The following is a 25,394-nucleotide window of genomic DNA, read 5'->3' as shown; positions in this document are numbered from 1 at the left end:
CTTATAGAATGAACTAACAATATATGAAATATGAACAAAATCTGTTATTGGGAAAAAAATGGTGAAATTCTAGCATATGCCTGTATTTTATGTTACACTTTGTTTGTGGGGGGTATAAAAAAGTGTACTTAGTTAACTGTAAATGTTCAACCTTTTTTACCAGACATGATATAATTTCACCTGACATGTCAGGCAGGAGTCTGGCACAGTTCATCATTCATAAATTCTGAATTTTTGTATTATTTTCACCCAATATTTTCTTATTTTAAGCTACCATAGTGTCAGACAATGGCTGTAACTGTTTACTTTAACAGAAATATAATGACACAATGTAAAATGGGCATGGAATTTCACAGTTTAATAAACTGACCTAACCATGAAATCCTTGAAATTAAGCCCCCATGAAAGTCAATGATTTCACAGTATAATGCTGAAATTCACCCAGTACCTTTTGGTAATTTTACTCATACAACAACAAGAGGGCCAAGATGGCCCTAGGTCGCTCACCTAAGAAATACACCATAACAGTGTAAAACATGTTTGACCTAGTGATTTCATGGAAACAAATATTCTGACCAATTTTCATTAAGATTGGACCAAAAAATTGGTCTCTTGTGATAAAACAAGCATTTTCTTAGATACGACCTAGTTTTTGACCCTAGATGACCCATGTTCAAACTCGACCTAGATTTTATCAAGGCAATCATTCTGACCAAAATTCATGAAGATCAATTGAAAAATACAGCCTCTATCACATACACAAGTTTTTTCTTAGATTTGACCAAGTGACCTAGTTTTTGACCTCAGATGACCCATATTCAAATTCGACCTAGATTTCATTAAGGCAATCATCCTGACCAAATTTCATAAAAATCAATTGAAAAAAACAGTCTCTATCGCATACACAAGATTTTTCTTTAATTTGACCTAGTGACCTAGTTTTTGACCTCCGATAACCCATATTTAAAATCGACCTAGATTTCATCAAGGCAATCACTCTGACCAAATTTCATGAAGATCAATTGAAAAATACATCCTCTATTGCATACACAATGTTTTTCTTCGATTTGACCTAGTGACCTAGTTTTTGATCTCAGATGACCCATTTTCGAACTCGGCCTAGATTTTATCAAGGTAATCATTCTGGCTAAATTTCATGAAGATCAGTTGAAAAATACAGCCTCTATTGCATACACAAGGTTTTTCTTTGATTTGACCAAGTGACCTAGTTTTTGATCCCAGATGACCCATTTTCGAACTTGGTCTAAATTTCATCAAGGTAATCATTCTGACCAAAATATATGAAGATCAATTGAAAAATACAGCCTTTATAGTGCATACACAAGGTTTTTCCTTGATTTGACCTAGTGACCTAGTTTTTGACCCCAGATGACCCATTTTCGAACTCGGCCTAGATTTCATCAAGGTAATCATTCTGACCAAAATTCATGAAGATCAATTGAAAAATACCGCCTCTATCGCATACACAAGGTTTTTCTTTGATTTGACCTAGTGACCAAGTTTTTGACCCGAGATGACCCATTTCCGAACTCGGCCTAGATTTCGTCAAGGTTATCTTTCTGACCAATATTCATGAAGAATAATTGAACAAGAGGACCATGATGGTCCTGAATCGCTCACCTGTTCCCCTATGACCCAGTTTTGAGTATGACGTTGTTTTTTCTATTATTTGACATAGTGACCTAGTTTTTGAGCTCATGTGACCCAGTTTTGAATTTGATCTAGATATCATCAAGATAACAAGAGGACCATGATGGTCCTGAATCGCTCACCTCTTCCCACATGACCTAGTTTTGAGTATGACGTCATTTTTTCTATTATTTGACATTGTGACCTAGTTTTTGAGCTCATGTGACCCAGTTTTGAACTTGACCTAGATATTATCGAGATAAAAATTCTGACCAATTTTCATGAAGATCCATTGAAAATTATGGTCTCTAGAGAGGTCACAAGGTTTTTCTATTATTTGACTTATTAACCTAGTTTTCAAAGGTACGTGACCCTGTTTTGAATTTGACCTAGATATCAAGGTGAACATTCTCACTAATTTTCATGAAGATCTCATGAAAAATATGGCCTCTAGAGAGGTCACAAGGTTTTTCTATTTTTATACCTACTGGCCTTGTTTTTGACCGCACGTGACCCAGTTTCGAAATTGACCTAGATATCATCAAGGTGAACATTCAGATCAATTTTCATGAAGACCCATTGAAAAATATGGCCTCTAGAGAGGTCAAAAGATTTTTCTAAATTTAGACTGCAGCTGACCCAGTTTCAAACCTGACCTAGATATCATCAAGATAAACATTCAGACCAACTTTCATACAGATCCCATGAAAAGTATGGCCTCTAGAGAGGTCACAAGGTTTTTTTTTTATTTGACCTACTGACCTAGTTTTTTAAGGCACGTGACCCAGTTTCAAATTTGACCTACATATCATCAAGGTGAACATTCTGACCAATTTTCATGAAGATCCATTCAAGGGTATGGCCTCTAGAGAGGTCACAAGGTTTTTCTATTTCAAGACCTACTGACCTAGTTTTTGATCGCAGTTGACCCAGTTTCAAACTTGACCTATATATCATCAAGATAGACATTCAGACCAACTTTCATACAGATCCCATGAAAAATATGGCCTCTAGAGAGGTCACAAGGTTTTTTCATTACTTGACCTACTGACCTACTTTTTGACGGCACGTGACCCACTTTCGAACTTGACCTAGATATCATCAAGATGAACATTCTGACCAATTTTTATGGAGATCCATTCACAAGTATGGCCTCTAGAGAGGTCACAAGGGTTTTCTATTTTTACACCTACTGACCTAGTTTTTGACCGCACATATCCCTGTTTCGAACCTGACCTAGATATCATCAAGATGAACATTCAGACCAACTTTCATACAGATCCCATGAAAAATATGGCCTTTAGAGAGGTCACAAGGTTTTTCTATTATTTGACCTCCTGACCTAGTTTTTGATGGCATGTGACCCACTTTCAAACTTGACCTAGATATCATCAAGATGAACATTCAGACCAACTTTCATACAGATCCCATGAAAAATATGGCCTCTAGAGAGGTCACAAGGTTTTTCTATTATTTGACCTACTGACCTAGTTTTTGATGGCACGTGACCCACTTTCGAACTTGACCTAGATATCATCAAGGTGAACATTCTCACCAACTTTCATGAAGATCTCATGAAATATATGGCCTCTAAAGAGGTCACAAGGTTTTCTATTTTTAGACCTACTGACCTAGTTTTTGACCGCACGTGACCCAGTTTCGAACTTGACCTAGACATCATCAAGATGAACATTCAGATTAACTTTCATACAGATCCCATGAAAAATATGGCCTTTAGAGAGGTCACAAGGTTTTTCTATTATTTGACCTACTGACCTAGTTTTTGAAGGCACATGACCCAGTTTCGAATTTGACCTAGATATCATCAAGATGAACATTCTGACCAATTTTCATGAAGATCTTGTAAAATATATGGCCTCTAGAGAGGTCACAAGGTTTTTATCTTTTTAGACCTACTGACCTAGTTTTTGATGGCACGTGACCCAGTTTCGAACTTGACCTAGATATCATCAAGGTGAACATTCTGACCAACTTTCATAAAGATCCCATGAAAAATGTGACCTCTAGAGTGGTCACAAGCAAAAGTTTACGGACTGACGCACGCACGGACGACAGACGACGGACACCGCGCGATCACAAAAGCTCACCTTGTCACTTTGTGACAGGTGAGCTAAAAATTCTGACCAATTTTCATGAAGATCCATTGAAAAATATGGCCTCTAGAGAGGTCACAAGGTTTTTCTTTGATTTGACCTATTGACCTAGTTTTCAAAGGTACGTGACCCTGTTTTGAACTTTACCTAGATATCATCAAGGTAAACATTCTCACTAACTTTCATGAAGATCTCATGAAAAATATGGCCTCTAGAGAGGTCACAAGGTTTTTCTATTTTGATACCTACTGGCCTAGTTTTTGACCGCATGTGACCCAGTTTTGAAACTGACCTAGATATCATCAAGGTGAACATTCTGACCAATTTTCATGAAGATCTATTGAAAAATATGGCCTCTAGAGAGGTCAAATGATTTTTCTAATTTTAGACCTACTGACCTAGTTTTTGACTGCAGTTGACCCAGTTTCAAACTTGACCTAGATATCATCAAGGTGATAATTCAGACCAACTTTCATACAGATCCCATGAAAAGTATGGCCTCTAGAGGATCACAAGGTTTTTTTATTATTTGACCTACTGACCTAGTTTTGGAAGGCACGTGACCCAGTTTCAAACTTGATCTAGATATCATCAAGACAAACATTCTGACCAATTTTCATGAAGATCCATTCAAGGGTATGGCTTCTACAGAGGTCACAAGGTTTTTCTATTTTAAGACCTACTGACCTAGTTTTTGATCTCAGTTGACCCAGTTTCAAACTTGACCTATATACCATCAAGATAAACATTCAGACCAACTTTCATACACATCCCATGAAAAATATGGCCTCTAGAGAGGTCACAAGGTTTTTTCAATATCTGACCTACTGACCTACTTTTTGATGGCATGTGACCCAGTTTCGAAATTGACCTAAATATCATCAAGGTGAACATTCTGACCAATTTTTATGAAGATCCATTCACAAGTATGGCCTTTAGAGAGGTCACAAGGTTTTTCTATTTCTAGACCTACTGACCTAGTTTTTGACCGCACGTGACCCAGTTTCGAACTTGACCTAGATATCATCAAGATGAACATTCAGACCAACTTTCATACAGATCCCATGAAAAATATGGCGTTTAGACAGGTCACAAGGTTTTTCTATTATTTGACCTACTGACCTAGTTTTTGAAGGCACATGACCCAGTTTCTAATTTGACCTAGATATCATCAAGATGAACATTCTGACCAATTTTCATGAAGATGTTGTGTAATATATGGCCTCTAGAGAGGTCACAAAGTTTTTCTATTTTTAGACCTACTGACCTAGTTTTTGACTGCACGTGACCCAGTTTCAAACTTGACCTAGATATCATCAAGGTGAACATTCTGACCAATTTTCATAAAGACCCCATGAAAAATGTGACCTCTAGAGTGGTCACAAGGTTTTTCTATTATTTGACCTACTGACCTAGTTTTTGAAGGCACGTAACCCAGTTTCGAACTTGACCTAGATATCATCAAGATGAATGTTCTGACCAATTTTCATGAAGATCTTGTGAAATATATGGCCTCTAGAGAGGTCACAAGGTTTTTCTATTTTTAGACCTACTGACCTAGTTTTTGACGGTACGAGTCCCAGTTTCGAACTTGACCTAGACATCATCATTCTGACCAATTTTCATAAAGACCCCATGAAAAATGTGACCTCTAGAGTGGTCACAAGCAAAAGTTTACGCACGGACGCATGGACGGACGGACGACGGACGCTGCGCGATCACAAAAGCTCACCTTGTCACTTTGTGACAGGTGAGCTAAAAATACAGCCTTTATCGCATACACAATGTTTTTCTTTGATTTGACCTAGTGACCTAGTTTTTGACCCCAGATGACCCATTTTTGAACTCGGCCTAGATTTCATCAAGGCAATCATTCTGACCAATATTCATGAAGATCAATTGAAAAATACAGCCTCTATCGCATACACAAGGTTTTCCTTTTATTTGACCTAGTGACCTAGTTTTTGACCTGAGATGACCCATTTTCGAACTCGGCCTAGATTTCAACAAGGTTATCATTCTGACCAATATTCATGAAGATTAATTGAAAAATACAGCCTCTATCGCATACACAAGGTTTTTCTTTGATTTGACCTAGTGACCTAGTTTTTGACCCGAGATGACCCATTTTCGAACTCGGCCTAGATTTCATCAAGGTTATCATTCTGACCAACATTCATGAAGATTAACTGAAAAATACAGCCTCTATTGCATACACAAGCTAAATGTTGACAGACGACAGAAGCCAGACGACGGACATTAAGCGATCAGAAAAACTCACCTGAGCATTGCTCAGGTGAGCTAATAAAAAGTCTATAAAATGATTATTGTTCAGATGATCTGGAAGCAGGCTTTAGCCTGCAGTTGTTCCTATACTGGTAGATTTACACTCTGTAAAATGTAAGTTTGTCATCATACAAGATTGTCATCATATTAATTAACCTAAGCCATCAGCTAAAATACAATTTGTAAGCCTTTCCACTTAAGAAGTATAGATTATTTGTGTCTATATAAAGTTAATCAAATTTCTCATCTTACTATGAATAGAGAGTATAAACTGGGGTGTTATAAAAATTGTGTCAGTTGTCTGTATCCAGAAGCAGGTAAACAAGAAATAATTATAATATGTAAGACCTACCTTATGTTTCATAGCTAACCTAAGAAACTCTAAACAGTAGTAACAGGCTCCTTGATCAGAAATTCTGATAACATTTCGTATATTTATTGGAGAGGAAATTCACTCTGTTCAACAGATAAAGAATAATTCATCTAGGCAAAATTAATGTCACCAAGAATTTGTTTTTTATTTACCTTTGATTTAGATCATTCTGAACTAAAAACATCTACTGGAAAATGGAATTATATTTCATCATAATCTTTACATTTGCATTTGAAGTGTACATTAAACTTTATCTGAAAGATAATGAATGCATGCAATGCATATAAACAGTCCAACTATTTCTCTACAATGTTATATGACAACAATGCTACAAATCCTGAAATGCTGCAATTATTAAATGTTACATCTACATAATTATCATAATCCTTTCATACTGAGCATAATTATGAATAGTATCTTTAAAATGTAAGTCTACATGTGCACCTTTGGATTAAGGTGATTAAGCTACAGTCACACATACGGATATGTCCATGCGTTGAGGATGGGAATGATCTGTGGGGGATTGGACACGGATAAGTACGGAGCAGTAAGTCTTTGTACAGGAAAAATGGTGAGAAACGGGGAAGAAAAAGATATAGGACACGATTAAGTATGGATAGATACAGCGTACTACGTTGAACTACATTTTACTACGCTTGACAACTTGCCCAGCGCGTGGACGGATCTGCGGTGAACTACGTTGAACTACGCTTAAGTACGGACAGCCTCAGATAACTATGTTAAGCTACGGATCAAGCATTACTATGTTCTCATTAAGGTTTAGTAGCGGGTCGGTAAGTTTCGTATAAACTGGGCCACCTGTAGCCAGCGTTAATGATACACTTCAGACGAAATACTCTTTTAATTGCTAGCGTCAGTAAAAAATGTCAATTTACCGTATATTGACCCTTCTTTTGCAGTGGTTTTCATTACGATTATCTTTGACATCATGTCAAACTACGGCAAGGTACGTTTCAGTACGGATAACTACGTTTAGTATGTTTAACTACAGGTGAATAAGTTTCGACCAAGTTGGACTAAGTCACGCTCAAATGGCTACAGATCGCTCAAACTTTTGTGCATGTTCAAAAGTTGGAGAAACTTGCAAGTTTGGAGTACGTCTTGAATACGTTTTGACCAAGTGTCAATACGGATCGATACGGATTACTACTTTGAGGTACGGCTCAGGTACGGATCGATACAAATAACTACGTTTCTATCTGTGGCTAAACGTAGCTATCCGCGCCGTATGTGTGACTGGGGTATTAAAGATGAATAAAGTCATACAAAAGTGCTGGAAAAGTCTGATATCCATGGCTCATACTGGCCTCCAGACAATAATAGCCAACTTTTTGAACCTAGAACAAGAAGCTGCGTTCAATAAAAGCTTGATGGCCCTGGTGGCATCCTTGTCGATACAAAGCAACCTAAGTCCAACTTTTGGACAGTTGATGCCGGGGGCATAAAAAAATAATAGCCAAAACTGATGTAGACATTCCAGATGCTTTATAAAAGCAACAATAATTCTGAATTTATGTTTTTCTTGATGTATTGACAATTCCTAGTTTTGAACGGAGATCCAAGCAGATGAGGTTGATTGAGGAGAATTCTGGAGTGTGGGGTGTGGTGTGGGGGTGGAGGGAATCCCTTGAAATGTTGGTGTTTGGGGGACCCCCACCAAGACATGTTTTTAAAATAAAGACCTTGAATTGCTGTAATCTGATGGATTCTAAAAGCACCTAGTGGACACATATTTATCTTGAGTAAGGCAGCTGGAATAATAATGACTGACATTTGGGTGTGGAATGAGCAATGGCTCAAGCCTCACTCATGCACACACAATATCTGTACAGTTGCTAAAACAGGAAAAGTTTACAGAGTGTTAAAGTATCATTTTGTAGTTGATTCTTTTCTTTACATATACTAAAAGTATTGACCACTACTCCAATTAATTCAAAACAAGAAAGATGTCCTCACTGTATGATGCATGTCCGCTGAAAATGCATGATAGAATAATAAAAAAAGTCCACAGGAGGGCTCTAACTAGACAAAATAATCAGATATGGAATGCCCAATAATATGTGCATGTCTACTTCCATGGCTTTTTTTTTCTAAATTGTAAAGACGCCCTGGCCATTCTGTCTTGTGAAAAATAAATGAGCTTCTTCTTAAATTATTACGTTTTAGTGTTCTTTAGCACTACTGACAATGACTTGTAGATATCATTTTTACACTACAGATTCAAATATTTACAATTTAAACAATTCTGCATAACATTTTTTGTATGGTTTTGGGTCCAACCAGATACAGACTGCAATGGAGCAATGATTTGTGTTATAAATTTGTTTTTGAACTGTGACTAGCACATACATTAAATTTTGTGATCCGCTCAATCTAAAGCTAAACAGGAAATTCTTTTTGGCAATTGCAAAACATACTTATTCACTTCATGTTGATGATGTATATACCACATTTTATTTGAATTGGATATCTGTGCATATTGGTTGAACTGTCGTTAGCATGATATAGAATAGTGCTTGTAACATGACGACTGAAGACGTTTTCCACAGAAGTCTACCAATTATAATTGGTTTAAATTCACACCACAGGCAATGTTACTCACACTGTTAACCTGTGTTTTGAAAACTGGAATACACAGGGTATTAATTATGCAGTCTGCTTTATCCATTTCCTAAACTTCACTGACATTACTTACCTGACCGCGCATTATCAGTTTACCTTCTTATTTTGGTTACTTATGTAGCTGTTGAATACAATAACTGCCAGTTTCTGTAGCCAAATTACAAAAATATTTGCCATTTCGACAAAACAATCACAAATGGTGATAACGGCAACTGGCAGCGTGAGCCCTGATCACATTTTGGAGAATGAGTGCTTAGCCAGACTTAAATACATATACTTCTACAAAGGACAACTATGTATCATCTATCAGGTATACCCTCTTTAATTATACCGGAGGAATAAAAATATTTAAATACCAATACACATTTGTTAAAATATTTACATGCATAGCTGAAAAATGTTCCATAACCAAATACAATATCTAACATTTTATACATGATTTTGTATAAATGGTATAAAAATTATAAACAGTATTAAATGAATAAAAAATAATAAAGCAGATAACATATAAACAACCTCTTCTGTTCATGACAGACCAGCACAGTCTGAAGCAATTTAATCCTGAATGTAAGAAAAACAAACATGTGAATCATTCTTTAAGTTACATACACTTTCTAACATGCAAAGTAAGAGCAATTTCATCACTTAAAATATTCATCACAGTACACACAAGCAAAAGCAATATATGAACAGGTTGTTCACAAATTGTGCAAATTTTCAAAATTCAGTTTCTCACATGTAAATCAAGCAAGTTGGACCGAAAAAATATTCTATAAAAATTGTAAAAATACTTAAAACTCTTCTCTCTATTACTGCTAATCAAAACTAAAGGAAGACAACAACAGACATGAAAAGGCAAGGACAAAGCCTTGTGCCCTTAAGAGGCAAAACACAGCTTGAAGTCAATCAGATGTTAAGTTTGTAGTCCCTGTAACCATAATGGTTATATTTACTATAATGGTACAACATTATATACAACACTGAAACACCTACTGAACTACAGAATGTGGCATCAAAAAAAAATCATGACAGTTTGATATTAGACAAATGAAAAAGATTACTAAAACAGTGAAAAAAAAAACTAAAAACAGAAAAGCATTGTCCTGAGTTTGAAATCCCTAGTCTTTCTGAATACCAGAATACCAGATAACAAGTTAAGACTTTATATATGCACATGGTTCCTATTTACTCTTGACATGACTGCTAAAACTCTTTATTAGGCTGTGGAAATCATTTATCTTAAATTTAGTCAGTGCAAAAGATGTACAGACATTTTATATCAGTTCAACAGAAAAGCAGTTATTTTACACTTCAAGTGATTATGTCCGAAATCAAAAACAGCATTAAATAAATGAATCAAAAATACTAAGTTTACAAAAATCCTATCATAAAAAGCAAATGCGCACATTCAAAAATATGAAGCATTCTACAGGCAGTGTGTTTCTATACTACATACCAACAATCTTGCTGTTAGTATCAGGTCGTACTGCAGAGGCAATCACTGTAGCCAAACTTCTTGATGAGTTTGACTTATTTCCAGGTGACACAAGGCTCCGTGACATAATTCCTGAACGATGGCATAAATAAACGTATATTTCATTTCAAGTGCACAAATACACAATCACCTAATACACTTCTAATCACTTTTCAACACTGTCATAAACATACATATATATTTCAGAAGCACATACATTATCAAGACACAGACCTAATTATAACATTTCCCTGCTATTCCATTTCCATACTAGCATAAATAAACATATATTTCATTTGAAGTGCATATAAACACTGTTAATATAAAAACACATATCTCCACTATTAAGATTTCTGCATTTAAACATGTGCTAACTCTTAATATTGCTCAGTTTCATCCATAAACATAAAACCACTAGATCTTTAATTTTAATTAAATTCTATTATCAGTAAAATACTACACCCTTTATAAAGGACTGCTTTTTACAATCAAATTTCTAATTTAGTCCAAGTGACAACAGCTGGATTACTCCAGGAAGGAAGTCTATCTTAACATATTTGCTACTTTAAATAATCTCCAGGCAATGACATGAAAACATATCAAAAATAAGTTTCCAAGATTCCTCACATACTAAACACGACCAAGTTCTGTCACTGGTATATGAAAGTCAGAGAGAGACATAGCTAACACCTCATTGATATATACATCACACTGTTAACTCTGCAACAATGCTAGCTGTCGTTTAATTAGTAGTTACTATACAGTATGTTGTGTTTTTTTTAAGCTCTATTTACTTAAATTCTGTGATCTATAAATATTTTCCATTCACCTATATTTTCACTTTAACACATCTGTCAGACATGCATTAATTAGGAAAGAAATTTCTAGGTAATAATTGCAACACTTTCAACAAGGGAATTAACTGATTACAATACACATAATATCACACACTGGAGTAACTTACCTTGTTTCAACCTCTCCGCTATTTCAGCTGGATCGGCTAGGTTCCCCTCGCTACTACTACGTACAAGTACAGCCAGATCAGAAGATGCTGAAGCGGATCTGGAGTGACAGGGTGAGGGCGTGCCACTCAGTGACTTCTGCTTGCCCAAGTCAGGTCTGGATTTGCTCCCTCCAGCACCTTCAAAATAACATTTATGAGCATGGATGTATTTGAACACTATCTACTTTCAAAACTTCCATAATTGTAATGCTGAATAGCCTATACATGATATTTTACATACAAATATTATTCAAGAAATAATATATCCCAAACAGTGATTTAACACATTATCAAGGATTATTATGTATGTCCTTGCCGATATCCATCAAATATTTGCCTGATTTCTGTTGATTTCTTTTCCAGCACACCGCTATGCTGTCTAATGCCATGACGTAATAACTATGACGTCAGAAAAATGAATTGCTGAATAAGAACACAGTTTTCAGCCTTCTTTGTTTAATAGGAAAACAAATCGGTTCGTGTTAGAATATTTCATAATTTCTCTTCAATAGCCACTACACTTACACCTCATTAAAGAATTTGTTCTGAGCTAACCATGTAAATATCAATGTCTAATGGGCAAAGCTAACCCCTGACTTGAGCTTTAAATCTTGAGGATAAAAATATTTTGGTCCATCCAACAGAGTAAAACATAACTGAAAACAAGAGGGCCAAGATGGCCCTAGGTCAGTGTAAACATGTTTTACCTAGTACTTTCATGAGGACAAATATTCTGACAAATTTTCATTTTGGACCAAAAATGTGGCCTCTTGAGTGTACGCAAGCATTTTATTTTATTTGACCTAGTGACCTAATTTTTTTATCCCACATGACCCCGATTCAAACTTATCCAAGATTTCATGAAAACAAACATTCTGATAAAAGTTTCGGGAAGACTGGAGCAAAAAAGTGGCCTCTAGAGTGTATACAAGCTTTTCCTTAGATTTGACCTAGTGACCTAGTTTTTGATCTCACATAACCCAGATTTAAAATAATCTAAGACTTCATGATAACATTCTGACCAAGCTTTATGAAGATAGAATTAAAAACAAGAGGACCATGATGGTCCTGAATCGCTCACCTCTTCCCACATGACCCAGTTTTGAGTATGACGTCGTTTTTTCTATTATTTGACATAGTGACCTACTTTTTGAGCTCATGTGACCCAGTTTTGAACTTGACCTAGATATTATCAAGATAAAAATTCTGACCAATTTTCATGAAGATCCATTGAAAAATATGGTCTCTAGAGTGGTCACAAGGTTTTTCTATTATTTGACCTATTGACCTAGTTTTCGAAGGAAGGTGACCCTGATTTGAACTTGACCTAGATATCATCAAGGTGAACATTCTCACTAATTTTAATGAAGATCTCATGAAAAATATGGCCTCTAGAGAGGTCACAAGGTTTTTCTATTTTTATACCTACTGGCCTAGTTTTTGACCGCACATGACCCAGTTTCGAAACTGACCTTATCAGACCAATTTTCATGAAGATCCATTGAAAAATATGGCCTCTAGAGAGGTCAATAATTTAAATAATTTTAGACCTACTGACCTAGTTTTTGACCGCAGTTGACCCAGTTTCAAACTTGACCTAGATATCATCAAGATGAACATTCAGACCAACTTTCATACAGATCCCATGAAAAGTATGGCCTCTAGAGAGGTCACAAGGTTTTTTTATTATTTGACCTACTGACCTAGTTTTTTAAGGCACGTGACCCAGTTTCAAACTTGACCTAGATATCATCAAGGTGAACATTCTGACTAATTTTTATGGAGATCCATACACAAGTATGGCCTCTCGAGAGGTCACAAGGTTTTTCTATTTTTAGACCTACTGACCTAGTTTTTGACCGCACATGACCCTGTTTCGAACTTGACCTAGATATCATCAAGATGAACTTTCAGACAAATTTTCATACAGATCCCATGAAAAATATGGCCTTTAGAGAGGTCACAAGGTTTTTCTATTATTTGACCTACTGACCTAGTTTTTGAGGGCACGTGACCCAGTTTCGAACTTGACCTAGATATCATTAAGATGAACATTCAGACCAACTTTCATACAGATCCCATGAAAAATATGGCCTCAAGCACTAACAAAAATTTACCTGCGAAAACAAAATGAAATCTGTAAGTCATGCCAGTAATTTTCAATTTCATGTGCATGTGCGACCTATTTTTATTTGTGGGGAAATTCCATTTACACCAATTATATTTACAGCAAAACTTCTGATATCCTGTTACCACAAGTATTGACATTTTAACTTGAGCAATTTTCATGTTAAAATTTAAGATATAAATAAACAAGAGGCCCTAAGTCACTCACCTGAGTAACACACAATAACAGTGTAAACAAGTTTTATCTAGTGATTTCATGGAGACAAATATTCTGATCAAATTTCATTAAGATTGGACCAAATAACATGGCCTCTTGAGTGTAAACAAGCTTATTCTTTGATTTGACCTGGTGACCTAGTTTTAGACCCTACATGACCCAGATAAAAATTCATGCGATATTTCAAGTACACAAACATTCTGACCAAGTTCATGCACACCAAATGAACAAGAGTGTTAACAAGCTTGAACGAGAGTGTTAACAAGCTTTTCCTTTGATTTGATTGGGTGACCTAGTTTTTGACCCCATCGAAATTAACCTAGGAATCATCAAGATAAACATTCTGACCAAGTTTCATGAAGATAGTGACATAAATGTGACCTCAAGTGTTAACAAGCTTTTCCTTTGATTTGACCGGGTGACCTAGTTTTTGACCCCATATGACCCAGTTTCGAATTTCGCCTAGAAATCATCAAGATAAACATTCTGACCAAGTTTCATGAAGATAGGGTCATAAATGTGGCCTCTAGGTTGTTAACAAGCTTTTTATTTGATTTGACCTGATGACCTATTTTTTGACCCGACATGACCCAGTTTGGATCCAGGCCGATAAATCATCAAGATAATCATTCTGTGCAACTTTGTATCAAATCAAAGCATAAATGAAACCTCTATATGGCTGAAAGGGCCAAACTAGAAAATTTTGCCCCTTTCAGGGACAGTAACTCCAGAACCCATGATGGAATCTAGCCGGTTTTCGAAATAACTGAGATCTTATTGTGACTTAAGTTGTGTGTAATGTTGGCTAAAATCAAATATAAAATGTCACTTCTATCGTGTTCACAAGGTAAAAATGAACAAATTTTGGCTCTTTCAGGGGTCAATCAGGGGCCGTAACTCCAGAACCTATGATTGGATCTGATAGATTCATCATGGAATCCAAGATTTATTGTTGTTGAAGATATTTTGCAAGTTTGTATCAAATCAAACCATAAATGAAGTCTCTATATGGCTGCAAAAGCCAAAATAGCAAATTTTGGCCATTTAAGGGGCCGTAACTCTGGAACCCATGATGGGATCTGGCCTGTTTTCGAAAGGAACCAAGATACTATGCCAATACAAGTTGTGTGCAAGTTTGATTAAAGTTGATTGTAAAATGTGGTCTCTATGGTGTTCACAAGCCAAAAACAGCAAATTTTGGCCCTTTAAGGAGCCATAACTCTGGAACCCATGATGGGATCTGGCCAGTTCGAATGGAACCAAGATATTTTGCCTATACAAGTTGTGTGCAAGTCTGATTAAAGTTGATTGCAAAATGTGGTCTCTATTGTGTTCACAAGCCAAAAATAGCAACTTTTGGCCCTTTAAGGGCCATAACTCTGGAACCAATGATGGGATCTGGCCAGTTTTCAAAAGGAACCGAGATATTATGCCAATACAAGGTGTGTGCAAGTTTGATTAAAATTGATTGGCAACTGTGGTCTCTAATGTGTTCACAAGAAATTGTGAACTGACGACGGACGGACGAAGGGCGATCACAAAAGCTCAACTTGTCACTACGTGAGAGGTGAGCTAACAAGAGGACCATGATGGTCCTGAATCGCTCACCTATCCCCACATGACCCAGTTTTGAACCGAGTATGACGTTGATTTTTCTATTATTTGACAGAGTGACCTAGTTTTTGAGCATATGAGACCTAGATATCATCAAGATAAAAAATTCTAACCAATTTTCATGAAGATCCATTGAAAAATATGACTTCTAGAGAGGTCACAAGGTTTTTCTAGTATTTGACCTACTGACCTAGTTTTTGACCAAACATGACCCAGTTTCGATCTTGACCTAGATATCATCAAGGTGAACATTCTCGCCAATTTTCATGAAGATACATTGAAAAATATGGCCTCTAGAGAGGTCACAAGGTTTTTCTATTTTTAGACCTACTGACCTAGTTTTTGACCGCACGTGACCCAGTTTCGAACTTGACCTAGATATCATCAAGCTTAACATTCTCGCCAACTTTCATGAAGATACATTGAAAAATATGGCCTCTAGAGAGGTCACAAGCAAAAGTTTACGCACGCATGCACGCATGGACGACGGACGCAACATGATCACCATAGCTCACCTTGTCACTTTGTGACAGGTGAGCTAATAAAAACAAGAGGACCATGATGGTCCTGAATTGCTCACCTGTTCCAACATAACCCAGTTTTGAGTATGACGTCGTTTTCTCTATTATTTGACATAGTGACCTAGTTTTTGAGCTCATGTGACCCAGTTTTGAACTTGACCTAGATATTATCAAGATAAAAATTCTGACCAATTTTCATGAAGATGCATTGAAAAATATGGTCTCTAGAGAGGTCACAAGGTTTTTCTATTATTTGAACTATTGACCTAGTTTTCGAAGGTACGTGACACTGTTTTGAACTTCACCTAGATATCATCAAGGTGAACATTCTCACTAATTTTCATGAAGATCTCATGAAAACTATGGCCTCTAGAGAGGTCACAAGGGTCTTCTATTTTATATCTACTGGCCTAGTTTTTGACCGCACGTGACCCAGTTTCGAAAGCGACCTAGATATCATCAAGGTGAACATTCAGATCAATTTTCATGAAGATCCATTGGAAAATATGGCCTCTAGAGAGGTCAAAAGATTTTTCTAATTTTAGACCTACTGACCTAGTTTTTGTCCGCAGTTGACCCAGTTTCAAACTTGACCTAGATATCATCAAGATGAACATTCAGACCAACTTTTATACAGATCCCATGAAAAGTATGGCCTCTAGAGAGGTCACAAGGTTTTTTTTATTATTTGACCTACTGTCCTAGTTTTTTATGGCACGTGACCCAGTTTCAAACTTGACCTAGATATCATCAAGGTGAACATTCTGACCAATTTTCATGAAGATCCATCCAAGGGTATGGCCTCTAGAGAGGTCATGAGGATTTTCTATTTTAAGACCTACCAGGTTTTTTTTTTATTCTATAGCAGAGGCCGAATATCGGCCTCGTCCCCCAGCCGAGGATTTCCCCCACAGCCAAGGATTTCCCCTACCGCAGTCGAAATTCCCCTATGTCCGAAATTCCCCCCCTCCAAAATCGTAAACAAAGCAATGGAGATTACTCCCAGCGATTTTCCCGACCGAATATCGGACCCGTTCACAATTGCAGACGGTCTTTCACAATTTTCAATGGGTGTGAAAACCTTTAGAAATAGTAGAAACATGTTAGAAGAGCGTTCAGTGGACCCGAGGTTCCGGTTTTGTCCAGCGAAAATCGATAAAAACTCGTATCTGACCCGGACATAATATGCCGTGGTTGTCTGCTTGTCTCGCGGTAATACTCTTTGATGCGTAACGAGTTTAAAAGCTCTGCCCCTTGTCAATCAAAATCCCAGTGAACTTCATACTGTTTGTCGACACCAGGGTAAGTATGACAGTAGGCGGAGCGTCGTATGTTAATTAGCTACTGACAGATGTCAATCACGCCACGCGCCGAGTGACACGTGGTTATCATCAGATTGTAATATAGATGATTGATAAACAATGCAGCATCAGATTATCGTGTTTGTACCTCTTGTTAATTAGCGGTAACAGCTTATGCTGTATTGTGTAGTATGTGTTGTTAATTTAAAGTAATTATTTTATGTGCTTGATTCGATTAAATAAGCCGGTCGGCCGTTACGCAAATTTATTATCTTTGCCGAGGAATTTTGCTAAAGCAAAATAAAATATAAATGTTTTAAGTAATCAGATATTATAAGTATGGAATAGTTCTGGTGAAAAGATGAAATTTTCTCAAGAATTTTTTCATGTTTGCTTTCGTTTTTTTTCATATTTGTCACACGTTTTCGCGATCGTGATTTTCGCACTTTCTTATCCTTTCTTACAAGATTTTCTAGTACAATTGAAATAAAAAGCCAACAAAAGTATGCATTTAATAATAATATGATGACTCTTGCAAAAGCAACTCTTATTTTAAAGCATTTTTTGTGAATAAAAGCATGTGACCTTTAAATATTAAATGATTTGAGCATTTCAACTCTCCCCACCCACCTTGTTACAATGATAAGTGAACATTAGTGCAAGTCCATCTATTGCTAAGTGACAGTGTGTATAGTTGCTAAAAGTTGCAAGAATATGTAATAAAAACATAGTTTAAAGTGTTTATTATGCATAATTGTAAATTCCCCCGAGTGAAAAAATCCCCCAAAACTGCTCGTCGCGGGCTATTTTCTTCCCCAATGACAGGTTGGGGCCTCTTCCCCCAGTCGTAAAAAAAACCCCTGCCTACTGACCTAGTTTTTGACTGCAGTTGACCCAGTTTCAAACTTGACCTATATATCATCAAGATAAAAATTCAGACCAACTTCCATACAAATCCCATGAAAAATATGGCCTTTAGACAGGTCACAACGTTTTTCCATTATTTGACCTTCTGACCTACTTTTTCATGGCACGTGATCCACTTTCAAACATAACCTAGATATCATCAAGACGAACATTCTGACTAATTTTTATGGAGATCCATACACAAGTATGGCCTCTAGAGAGGTCACAAGGTTTTTCTATTTTGAGACCTACTGACCTATTTTTTGACCGCACATGACCCTGTTTCGAACTTGACCTAGATATCATCAAGACGAACATTCAGACTAACTTTCATACAGATCCCATGAAAAATATGGCCTTTAGAGAGGTCAAAAGGTTTTTCTATTATTTGACCTACTGACCTAGTTTTTGATGGAACGTGACCCACATTCGAATCTGACCTAGATATCATCAAGGTGAACATTCTGACCAATTTTCATGAAGATCTCATGAAATACATGGCCTCTAGAGAGGTCACAAGGTTTTCCTATTTTTAGACGTACTGACCTAGTTTTTGACCGCACGTGACCCAGTTTCGAACTTGACCTAGATATCATCAAGATGAACATTCATACCAACTTTCATAAAGATCCCATGAAAAATATGGCCTTAAGAGAGGTCAAAAGGTTTTTCTATTATTTTACCTACCAACCTAGTTTTTGACTGCACGTGACCCAGTTTCAAACTTGACCTAGATATGATCAAGATGAACGTTCTGACCAATTTTCATGAAGATCTTGTGAAATATATGGCCTCTAGAGAGGTCACAAAGTTTTTCTACTTTTAGACCAACTGACCTAGTTTTTGACGGCACGTGACCCAGTTTCGAACTTGAACTAGATATCATCAAGGTGAACATTCTTAGCAATTTTCAAGAAGATCTTGTGAAATATATGGCCTCTAGAGAGGTCACAAGGTTTTTCTATTTTTAGACCTACTGACCTAGTTTTTGAAGGCACGTGACCCAGTTTCGAACCTGACCTAGATATCATCAAGATGAACATTGTGACCAACTTTCATAAAGATCCCACAAAAAATGTGACCTCTAGAGCGGTCACAAGCAAAAGTTTACGGAATGACGGACGCACAGACGACGGATGCCGCGCGATCACAAAAGCTCACCATGTCACTTTGTGACAGGTGAGCTAACAAAACAAATTCAAAGTCCCTGTACCTTAAACAAGAGGACCATGATGGTCCTGAATCGCTCACCTCTTCCCACATGATCCAGTTTTGAGTATGACGTCGTTTTTTCTATTATTTGACATAGTGACCTAGTTTTTGAGCTCATGTGACCCAGTTTCGAACTTGACCTAGATATTATCAAGATAAAAATTCTGACCAATTTTAATGAAGATGCATTGAAAAATATAGTCTCTAGAGAGGTCACAAGGTTTTTCTATTATTTGACCTACTGACCTAGTTTTTTAAGGCACGTGACCCAGTTTCAAACTTGACCTAGATATCATCAAGGTGAACATTCTGACCAATTTTCATGAAGATCAATTCAAGGGTATGGCCTCTAGGGAGGTCACAAGGTTTTTCTATTTCAAGACCTACTGACCTAGTTTTTGATCGCAGTTGACCCAGTTTCAAACTTGACCTAGAAATCATCAAGATAAACATTCAGACCAACTTTCATACAGATCCCATGAAAAATATGGCCTCTAGAGAGGTCACAACGTTTTTTCATTATTTGACCTACTGACCTACTTTTTGATGGCATGTGACCCACTTTCAAATTTGATCTAGATATCATCAAGATAACCATTCTGACCAATTTTTATGGAGATCCATTCACAAGTATGGCCTCTAGAGAGGTCACAAGGTTTTTCTATCTTATGACCCACTGACCTAGTTTTTGACCGCACTTGACCCTGTTTCGAATTTGATCTAGATATCATCAAGATGAACATTCAGACCAACTTTCATTAAGATCCCATGAAAAATATGGCCTTTAGAGAGGTCACAAGATTTTTCTATTATTTGACCTACTGACCTAGTTTTTGACGGCACATGACCCACTTTCAAACTTGACCTAGATATCATCAAGATGAACATTCACACCAACTTTCATACAGATCCCATGGAAAATATGGCCTCTAGAGAGGTCACAACGTTTTTCTATTATTTGACCTACTGACCTAGTTTTTGACGGCACGTGACCCACTTTCGAACTTGACTTAGAAATCATCAAGATGAACATTCTGACCAATTTTCACGAAGATTTCATGAAATATATGGCCTCTAGAGAGGTCACAAGGTTTTTCTATTTTTAGACCTACTGACCTAGTTTTTGACCGCACGTGACCCAGTTTCGAACTTTACCTAGATATCATCAAGATGAACATTCAGACTAACTTTCATACAGATCCCATGAAAAATATGGCCTTTAGAGAGGTCACAAGGTTTTTCTATTATTTGACCTACTGACCTAGTTTTTGACGGCACGTGACCCAGTTTCAAACTTGACCTAGATATCATCAAGGTGAACTTTCTGACCAACTTTCGTGAAGATCTTATGAAATATATGGCCTCTAGAAAGGTCACAAGGTTTTTCTATTTTTAGATCTACTGACCTAGGTTTTGACCGCACGTGACCCAGTTTCGCACTTGTCCTAGATATCATCAAGATGAACATTCAGACCAACTTTCATACAGATCCCATGAAAAATATGGTCTTTAGAGAGGTCACAAGGTTTTTTTATTATTTGACCTACTGACCTAGTTTTTGAAGGCACGTGACCCAGTTTCGAACTTGACCTAGATATCATCAAGGTGAACTTTCTGACCAACTTTCATGAAGATCTTATGAAATATATGGCCTCTAGAGAGGTCACAAGGTTTTTCTATTTTTAGATGTACTGACCTAGTTTTTGAAGGCACGTGACCCAGTTTCTAACTTGACCTAGATATCATCAAGCTGAACATTCTTACCAATTTTCATGAAGATCCATTGAAAATTATGGCCTCTAGAGAGGTCACAAGGTTTTTCTATTTTTAGACCTACTGACCTAGATTTTGATGGCACGTGACCAAGTTTCGAACTTGACCTAGAATTTACCAAGATTAACATTCTGACCCATTTTCATAAAGATCCCATGAAAAATGTGACCTCTAGAGATGTGCGATCACAAAAGCTCACCTTGTCACTTCGTGACAGGTGAGCCTAAAAAAAGCTTCACATAATCAGTTGTCACTTGAAATTTCATTTTGGGATTTTAAGCACAAATATATGCATTTCCCGATGTACAATCACAAAGGTATGTCTTTGAAATGTAGACTGAGACATCATTTAGACCTTTTAACAATTTTATAACAATTTTTGCTCAGCTCCAAGTTTAATTTGACAATTAAACAAATTAATGGCCAGTCCTTAAAGATTCCTGCTTTTCACATGCACAGATCATACAGATACATGCACATGATAAAACATTTGACCCCATATTAATTGGTGTAAAACAAACACAATATCAAGTTTAAAGGTTATGTCATCATGTTCTGCATAAGTTTGAAAAGTGTTAGTGTGGAGGGCTGTTTGTCAAACACACAGTTGACACTCTTGAGACTACTTCACCTGTAAATTATTAAGATGTCTACTAATTTCCCATTCAGTTTGAAACTTAAAGAAATTACTTAGGACAGTTTATAGATGCGCCGTGACACAACTAGAATTAGACCTGTCAAACTGTTGAAAATTTCCAATTTCTCACACTGATTTATTTAAATGGACATAGCTCTACATCAAAAAGACCTACACTGTCTATTCATTTTAGTCATGTTACCCAAAACAAACCTGTTATGTTGCAGCTTTAAAGTTATAAATCCACCAAGCTGCTGGATTGTATTGCCAGTATGTATTGTATGTTGATTTTTATTGTGTCACAATATGTATCATATTGATTTTCATTAAATACACAGCCCTAGTAATGCCCTAATAGTCAGTAATCTTTAACAACAAAAGGAACTCACCATCACTTTTGTACTTGCTTTGTGATCGTTCAAATGCAAGTGGATGTGACATGCTGCCACTCACTGGTCGGTCCACACTCTCACTTTTACTCCAAGCACGAGAAAAACTGTGGTCATCCAGTTTAGTCTTTTGAGGGGCATCTACAACAACCATCATAATATATGAATATAAGATACCTGATGGAATATTAATAACTAAAATATAAGAAAATATTAACATTCATTTAAATAATGGTACCTTAAGGTCATTAAAATGTTAGACTAACTATCAATGGTACACTTTTTATCATACACTCGAAACTCTTTATAACACTATTCGATATACTGCGGTATTCGGTGTAATGCGGTATGGCCTTGACTCTCAAATTTTCAAAAACAAGAGGACCATGATGGTCCTGAATCGCTCACCTATCCCCACATGACCCAGTGTTGAACTGACTATGATGTCGTTATTTCTATCATTTGACAAAGTGACCTAGTTTTTCAGCACATGTGACCTAGATATCATCAAGATAAAAAATTCTGACCAATTTTCATGAAGATCCATTGAAAAATATGGCCTCTAGAGAGGTCACAAGGTTTTTCTATTATTTGACCTAATGACCTAGTTTTTGAAGGCACGTGACCCACTTTTAAACTTGACCTAGATATCATCAAGGTGAACATTCTCACCAATTTTCATGAAGATCTCGTGAAAAATATGGCCTCTTGAAAGGTCACAAGGTTTTTCTATTTTTCGACCTACTGACCTAGTTTTTGACGGCACATGACCCAGTTACGAACCTGACCTAGATATCATCAAGCTGAACAGTCTCACCAATTTTCATGAAGATCTCATGAAAAATATAGCCTCTAGAGAGGTCACAAGGTTTTTCTATTTTTAGACCTACTGACCTAGTTTTTGACCCCACATGACCCAGTTTCGAACCTGACCTAGAAATCATCAAGATGAACCTTCTGACCAATATTCATGAAGATCTCATGAAAAATATGGCCTCTAGAGAGGTCACAAGGTTTTTCTATTTTTAGATCTACTGACCTAGTTTTTAACCACACGTGACCCAGTTTCGAACTTGATCTAGATATCATCAAGGTGAACATTCTGACCAATTTTCATGAAGATCCATTGAGAAATATGGCCTCTAGAGAGGTCACAAGGTTTTTCTATTTTTAGACCTACTGACCTAGTTTTTGATCCCATTTGACCCAGTATCGAACTTGACCTAGATATCATCAAGGTGAACATTCTGACCAATTTTCATGAAGATCTCATGAAAAATATGGCCTCTAGAGAGGTCACAAGGTTTTTCTATTTTTAGATCTACTGACCTAGTTTTTACCCCCACGTGACCCAGTTTCGAACTTGACCTAGATATCATCAAGCTGAACATTCTGACCAATTTTCATGAAGATCCATTGAGAAATATGGCCTCTAGAGAGGTCACAAGGTTTTTCTATTTTAGACCTAATGACCTAGTTTTTGACCCCACGTGACCCAGTTTCGAACTTGACCTAGATATCATCAAGGTGAACATTCTGACCAATATTCATGAAGATCTCATGAAAAATATGGCCTCTAGAGAGGTCACAAGGTTTTTCTATTTTTAGACCTACTGACCTAGTTTTTGATCCCACGTGACCCAGTTTCGAACTTGACCTAGATATCATCAAGGTGAACATTCTGACCAATATTCATGAAGATCTCATGAAAAATATGGCCTCTAGAGAGGTCACAAGGTTTTTCTATTTTTAGACCTACTGACCTAGCTTTTGACCCCACGTGACCCAGTTTCGAACTTGACCTAGATATCATCAAGGTGAACATCCTGACCAATTTTCATGAAGATCTTGTGAAATATATGGCCTCTAGAGAGGTCACAAGGTTTTTCTATTTTTAGACCTACTGACCTAGTTTTTGATGGCACGTGACCCAGTTTCGAACTTGACCTAGATATCATCAAGGTGAACATTCTGACCAATTTTCATAAAGATCCCATGAAAAATGTGACCTCTAGAGTGGTCACAAGCAAAAGTTTACGGACGCACGCACGCACGCACGGATGGACGGACGACGGACGCCGCCGCGCGATCACAAAAGCTCACCTTGTCACTTTGTGACAGGTGAGCTAAAAAGACAAAAACAAGAGCTGTCTCCATAGGATGACACATGCCCCCGATGCCACTTTGAATGGATAGTTATGGCCGATGTTAGAGTTTAGGACCTTTGACCAACGAAGCTGGGTCTTGCGCGACACGTCGTCTTACTGTGTCACACATTCATGCGTAGTTATTTGAAAATCCATGCATGAATGACAAAGATATGGACCGGACACGCCCATCAATACACTATCATGAAAAATGACCTTTAACGTCTAAGTGTGACCTTGACCTTTGAGCTACGGACCTGGGTCTTGCGCGCGACACGTCGTCTTACTGTGGTACACATTCATGCCAAGTTATTTGAAAATCCATCCATCGATGACAAAGATATGGACCAGACACGCCCATCAATGCACTATCCTTTAACGTCTAAGTGTGACCTTGACCTTTGAGCTACGGACCTGGGTCTTGCGCGCGACATGTCGTCTTACTGTGGTTCACGTTCATGCCAAGTTATTTGAAAATCCATCCATGGATGACAAAGATATGGGCCGGACACGCCCATCAATGCACTATCCTTTAAAGTCTAAGTGTGACCTTGACCTTTGAGCTATGGACCTGGGTCTTGCGCGCAACACGTCGTCTTACTGTGGTACACATTCATGCCAAGTTATTTGAAAATCCATCCATCAATGACAAAGATCTGGACCGAACACGCCCATCAATGCACTATCTTTTAATGTCTAAGTGTGACCTTGACCTCTGAGCTACGGACCTGGGTCTTGCGCGCGACACGTCATCTTACTGTGGTACACATTCATGCCAAGTTATTTGAAAATCCATCCATCGATGACAAAGATATGGACCGGACACGAAAATTGCCGACAGACTGACAGACCGACAGACGGTTCAAAAACTATATGCCTCCCTTCGGGGGCATAAAAAAATGAGTCCGCGGATGTTATTTTATTTGATCATAACCTGCAGGTACCTGTGTACTTTAACACCTTTACCATGACGACTCTGACAAAAAAATCAATAACCGTTTGCTAGC

The 25,394-nt window shown here is 37.2% G+C and overlaps 1 protein-coding gene across 14 annotated transcripts in view; it reads right to left on the bottom strand.

Annotated features, from left to right (window-relative positions):
• The window catches only part of LOC123526658 (ral GTPase-activating protein subunit alpha-1-like), a 172,620-nt gene that overhangs the window by 112,992 nt on the left and 34,234 nt on the right, over window positions 1-25,394 (bottom strand). For 13 of the 14 annotated variants that reach the window (XR_008366593.1, XR_008366594.1, XR_008366595.1 and 10 more), the window contains 3 exons: window positions 22,241-22,381; window positions 11,505-11,681; window positions 10,523-10,633 (listed from right to left, as the gene is read on the bottom strand). Coding sequence is in view for 10 of the 14 variants with exons in the window: in XM_053520431.1 (XP_053376406.1) it covers window positions 10,523-10,633; window positions 11,505-11,681; window positions 22,241-22,381 (429 nt within the window). In the remaining 4 variants the exon portion in view is untranslated. The remainder of the gene's footprint in view (window positions 1-10,522; window positions 10,634-11,504; window positions 11,682-22,240; window positions 22,382-25,394) is intronic. The other variant, XM_053520470.1, reaches the window with a different exon arrangement.

The sequence above is a fragment of the Mercenaria mercenaria genome, chromosome 1 (genome assembly GCF_021730395.1).
Source record: "Mercenaria mercenaria strain notata chromosome 1, MADL_Memer_1, whole genome shotgun sequence".
NCBI classification, from domain to species: domain Eukaryota; kingdom Metazoa; phylum Mollusca; class Bivalvia; order Venerida; family Veneridae; genus Mercenaria; species Mercenaria mercenaria.
Note: the sequence above shows the minus strand (reverse complement) of the source record. Positions and strands in the feature narration are given on the sequence as shown.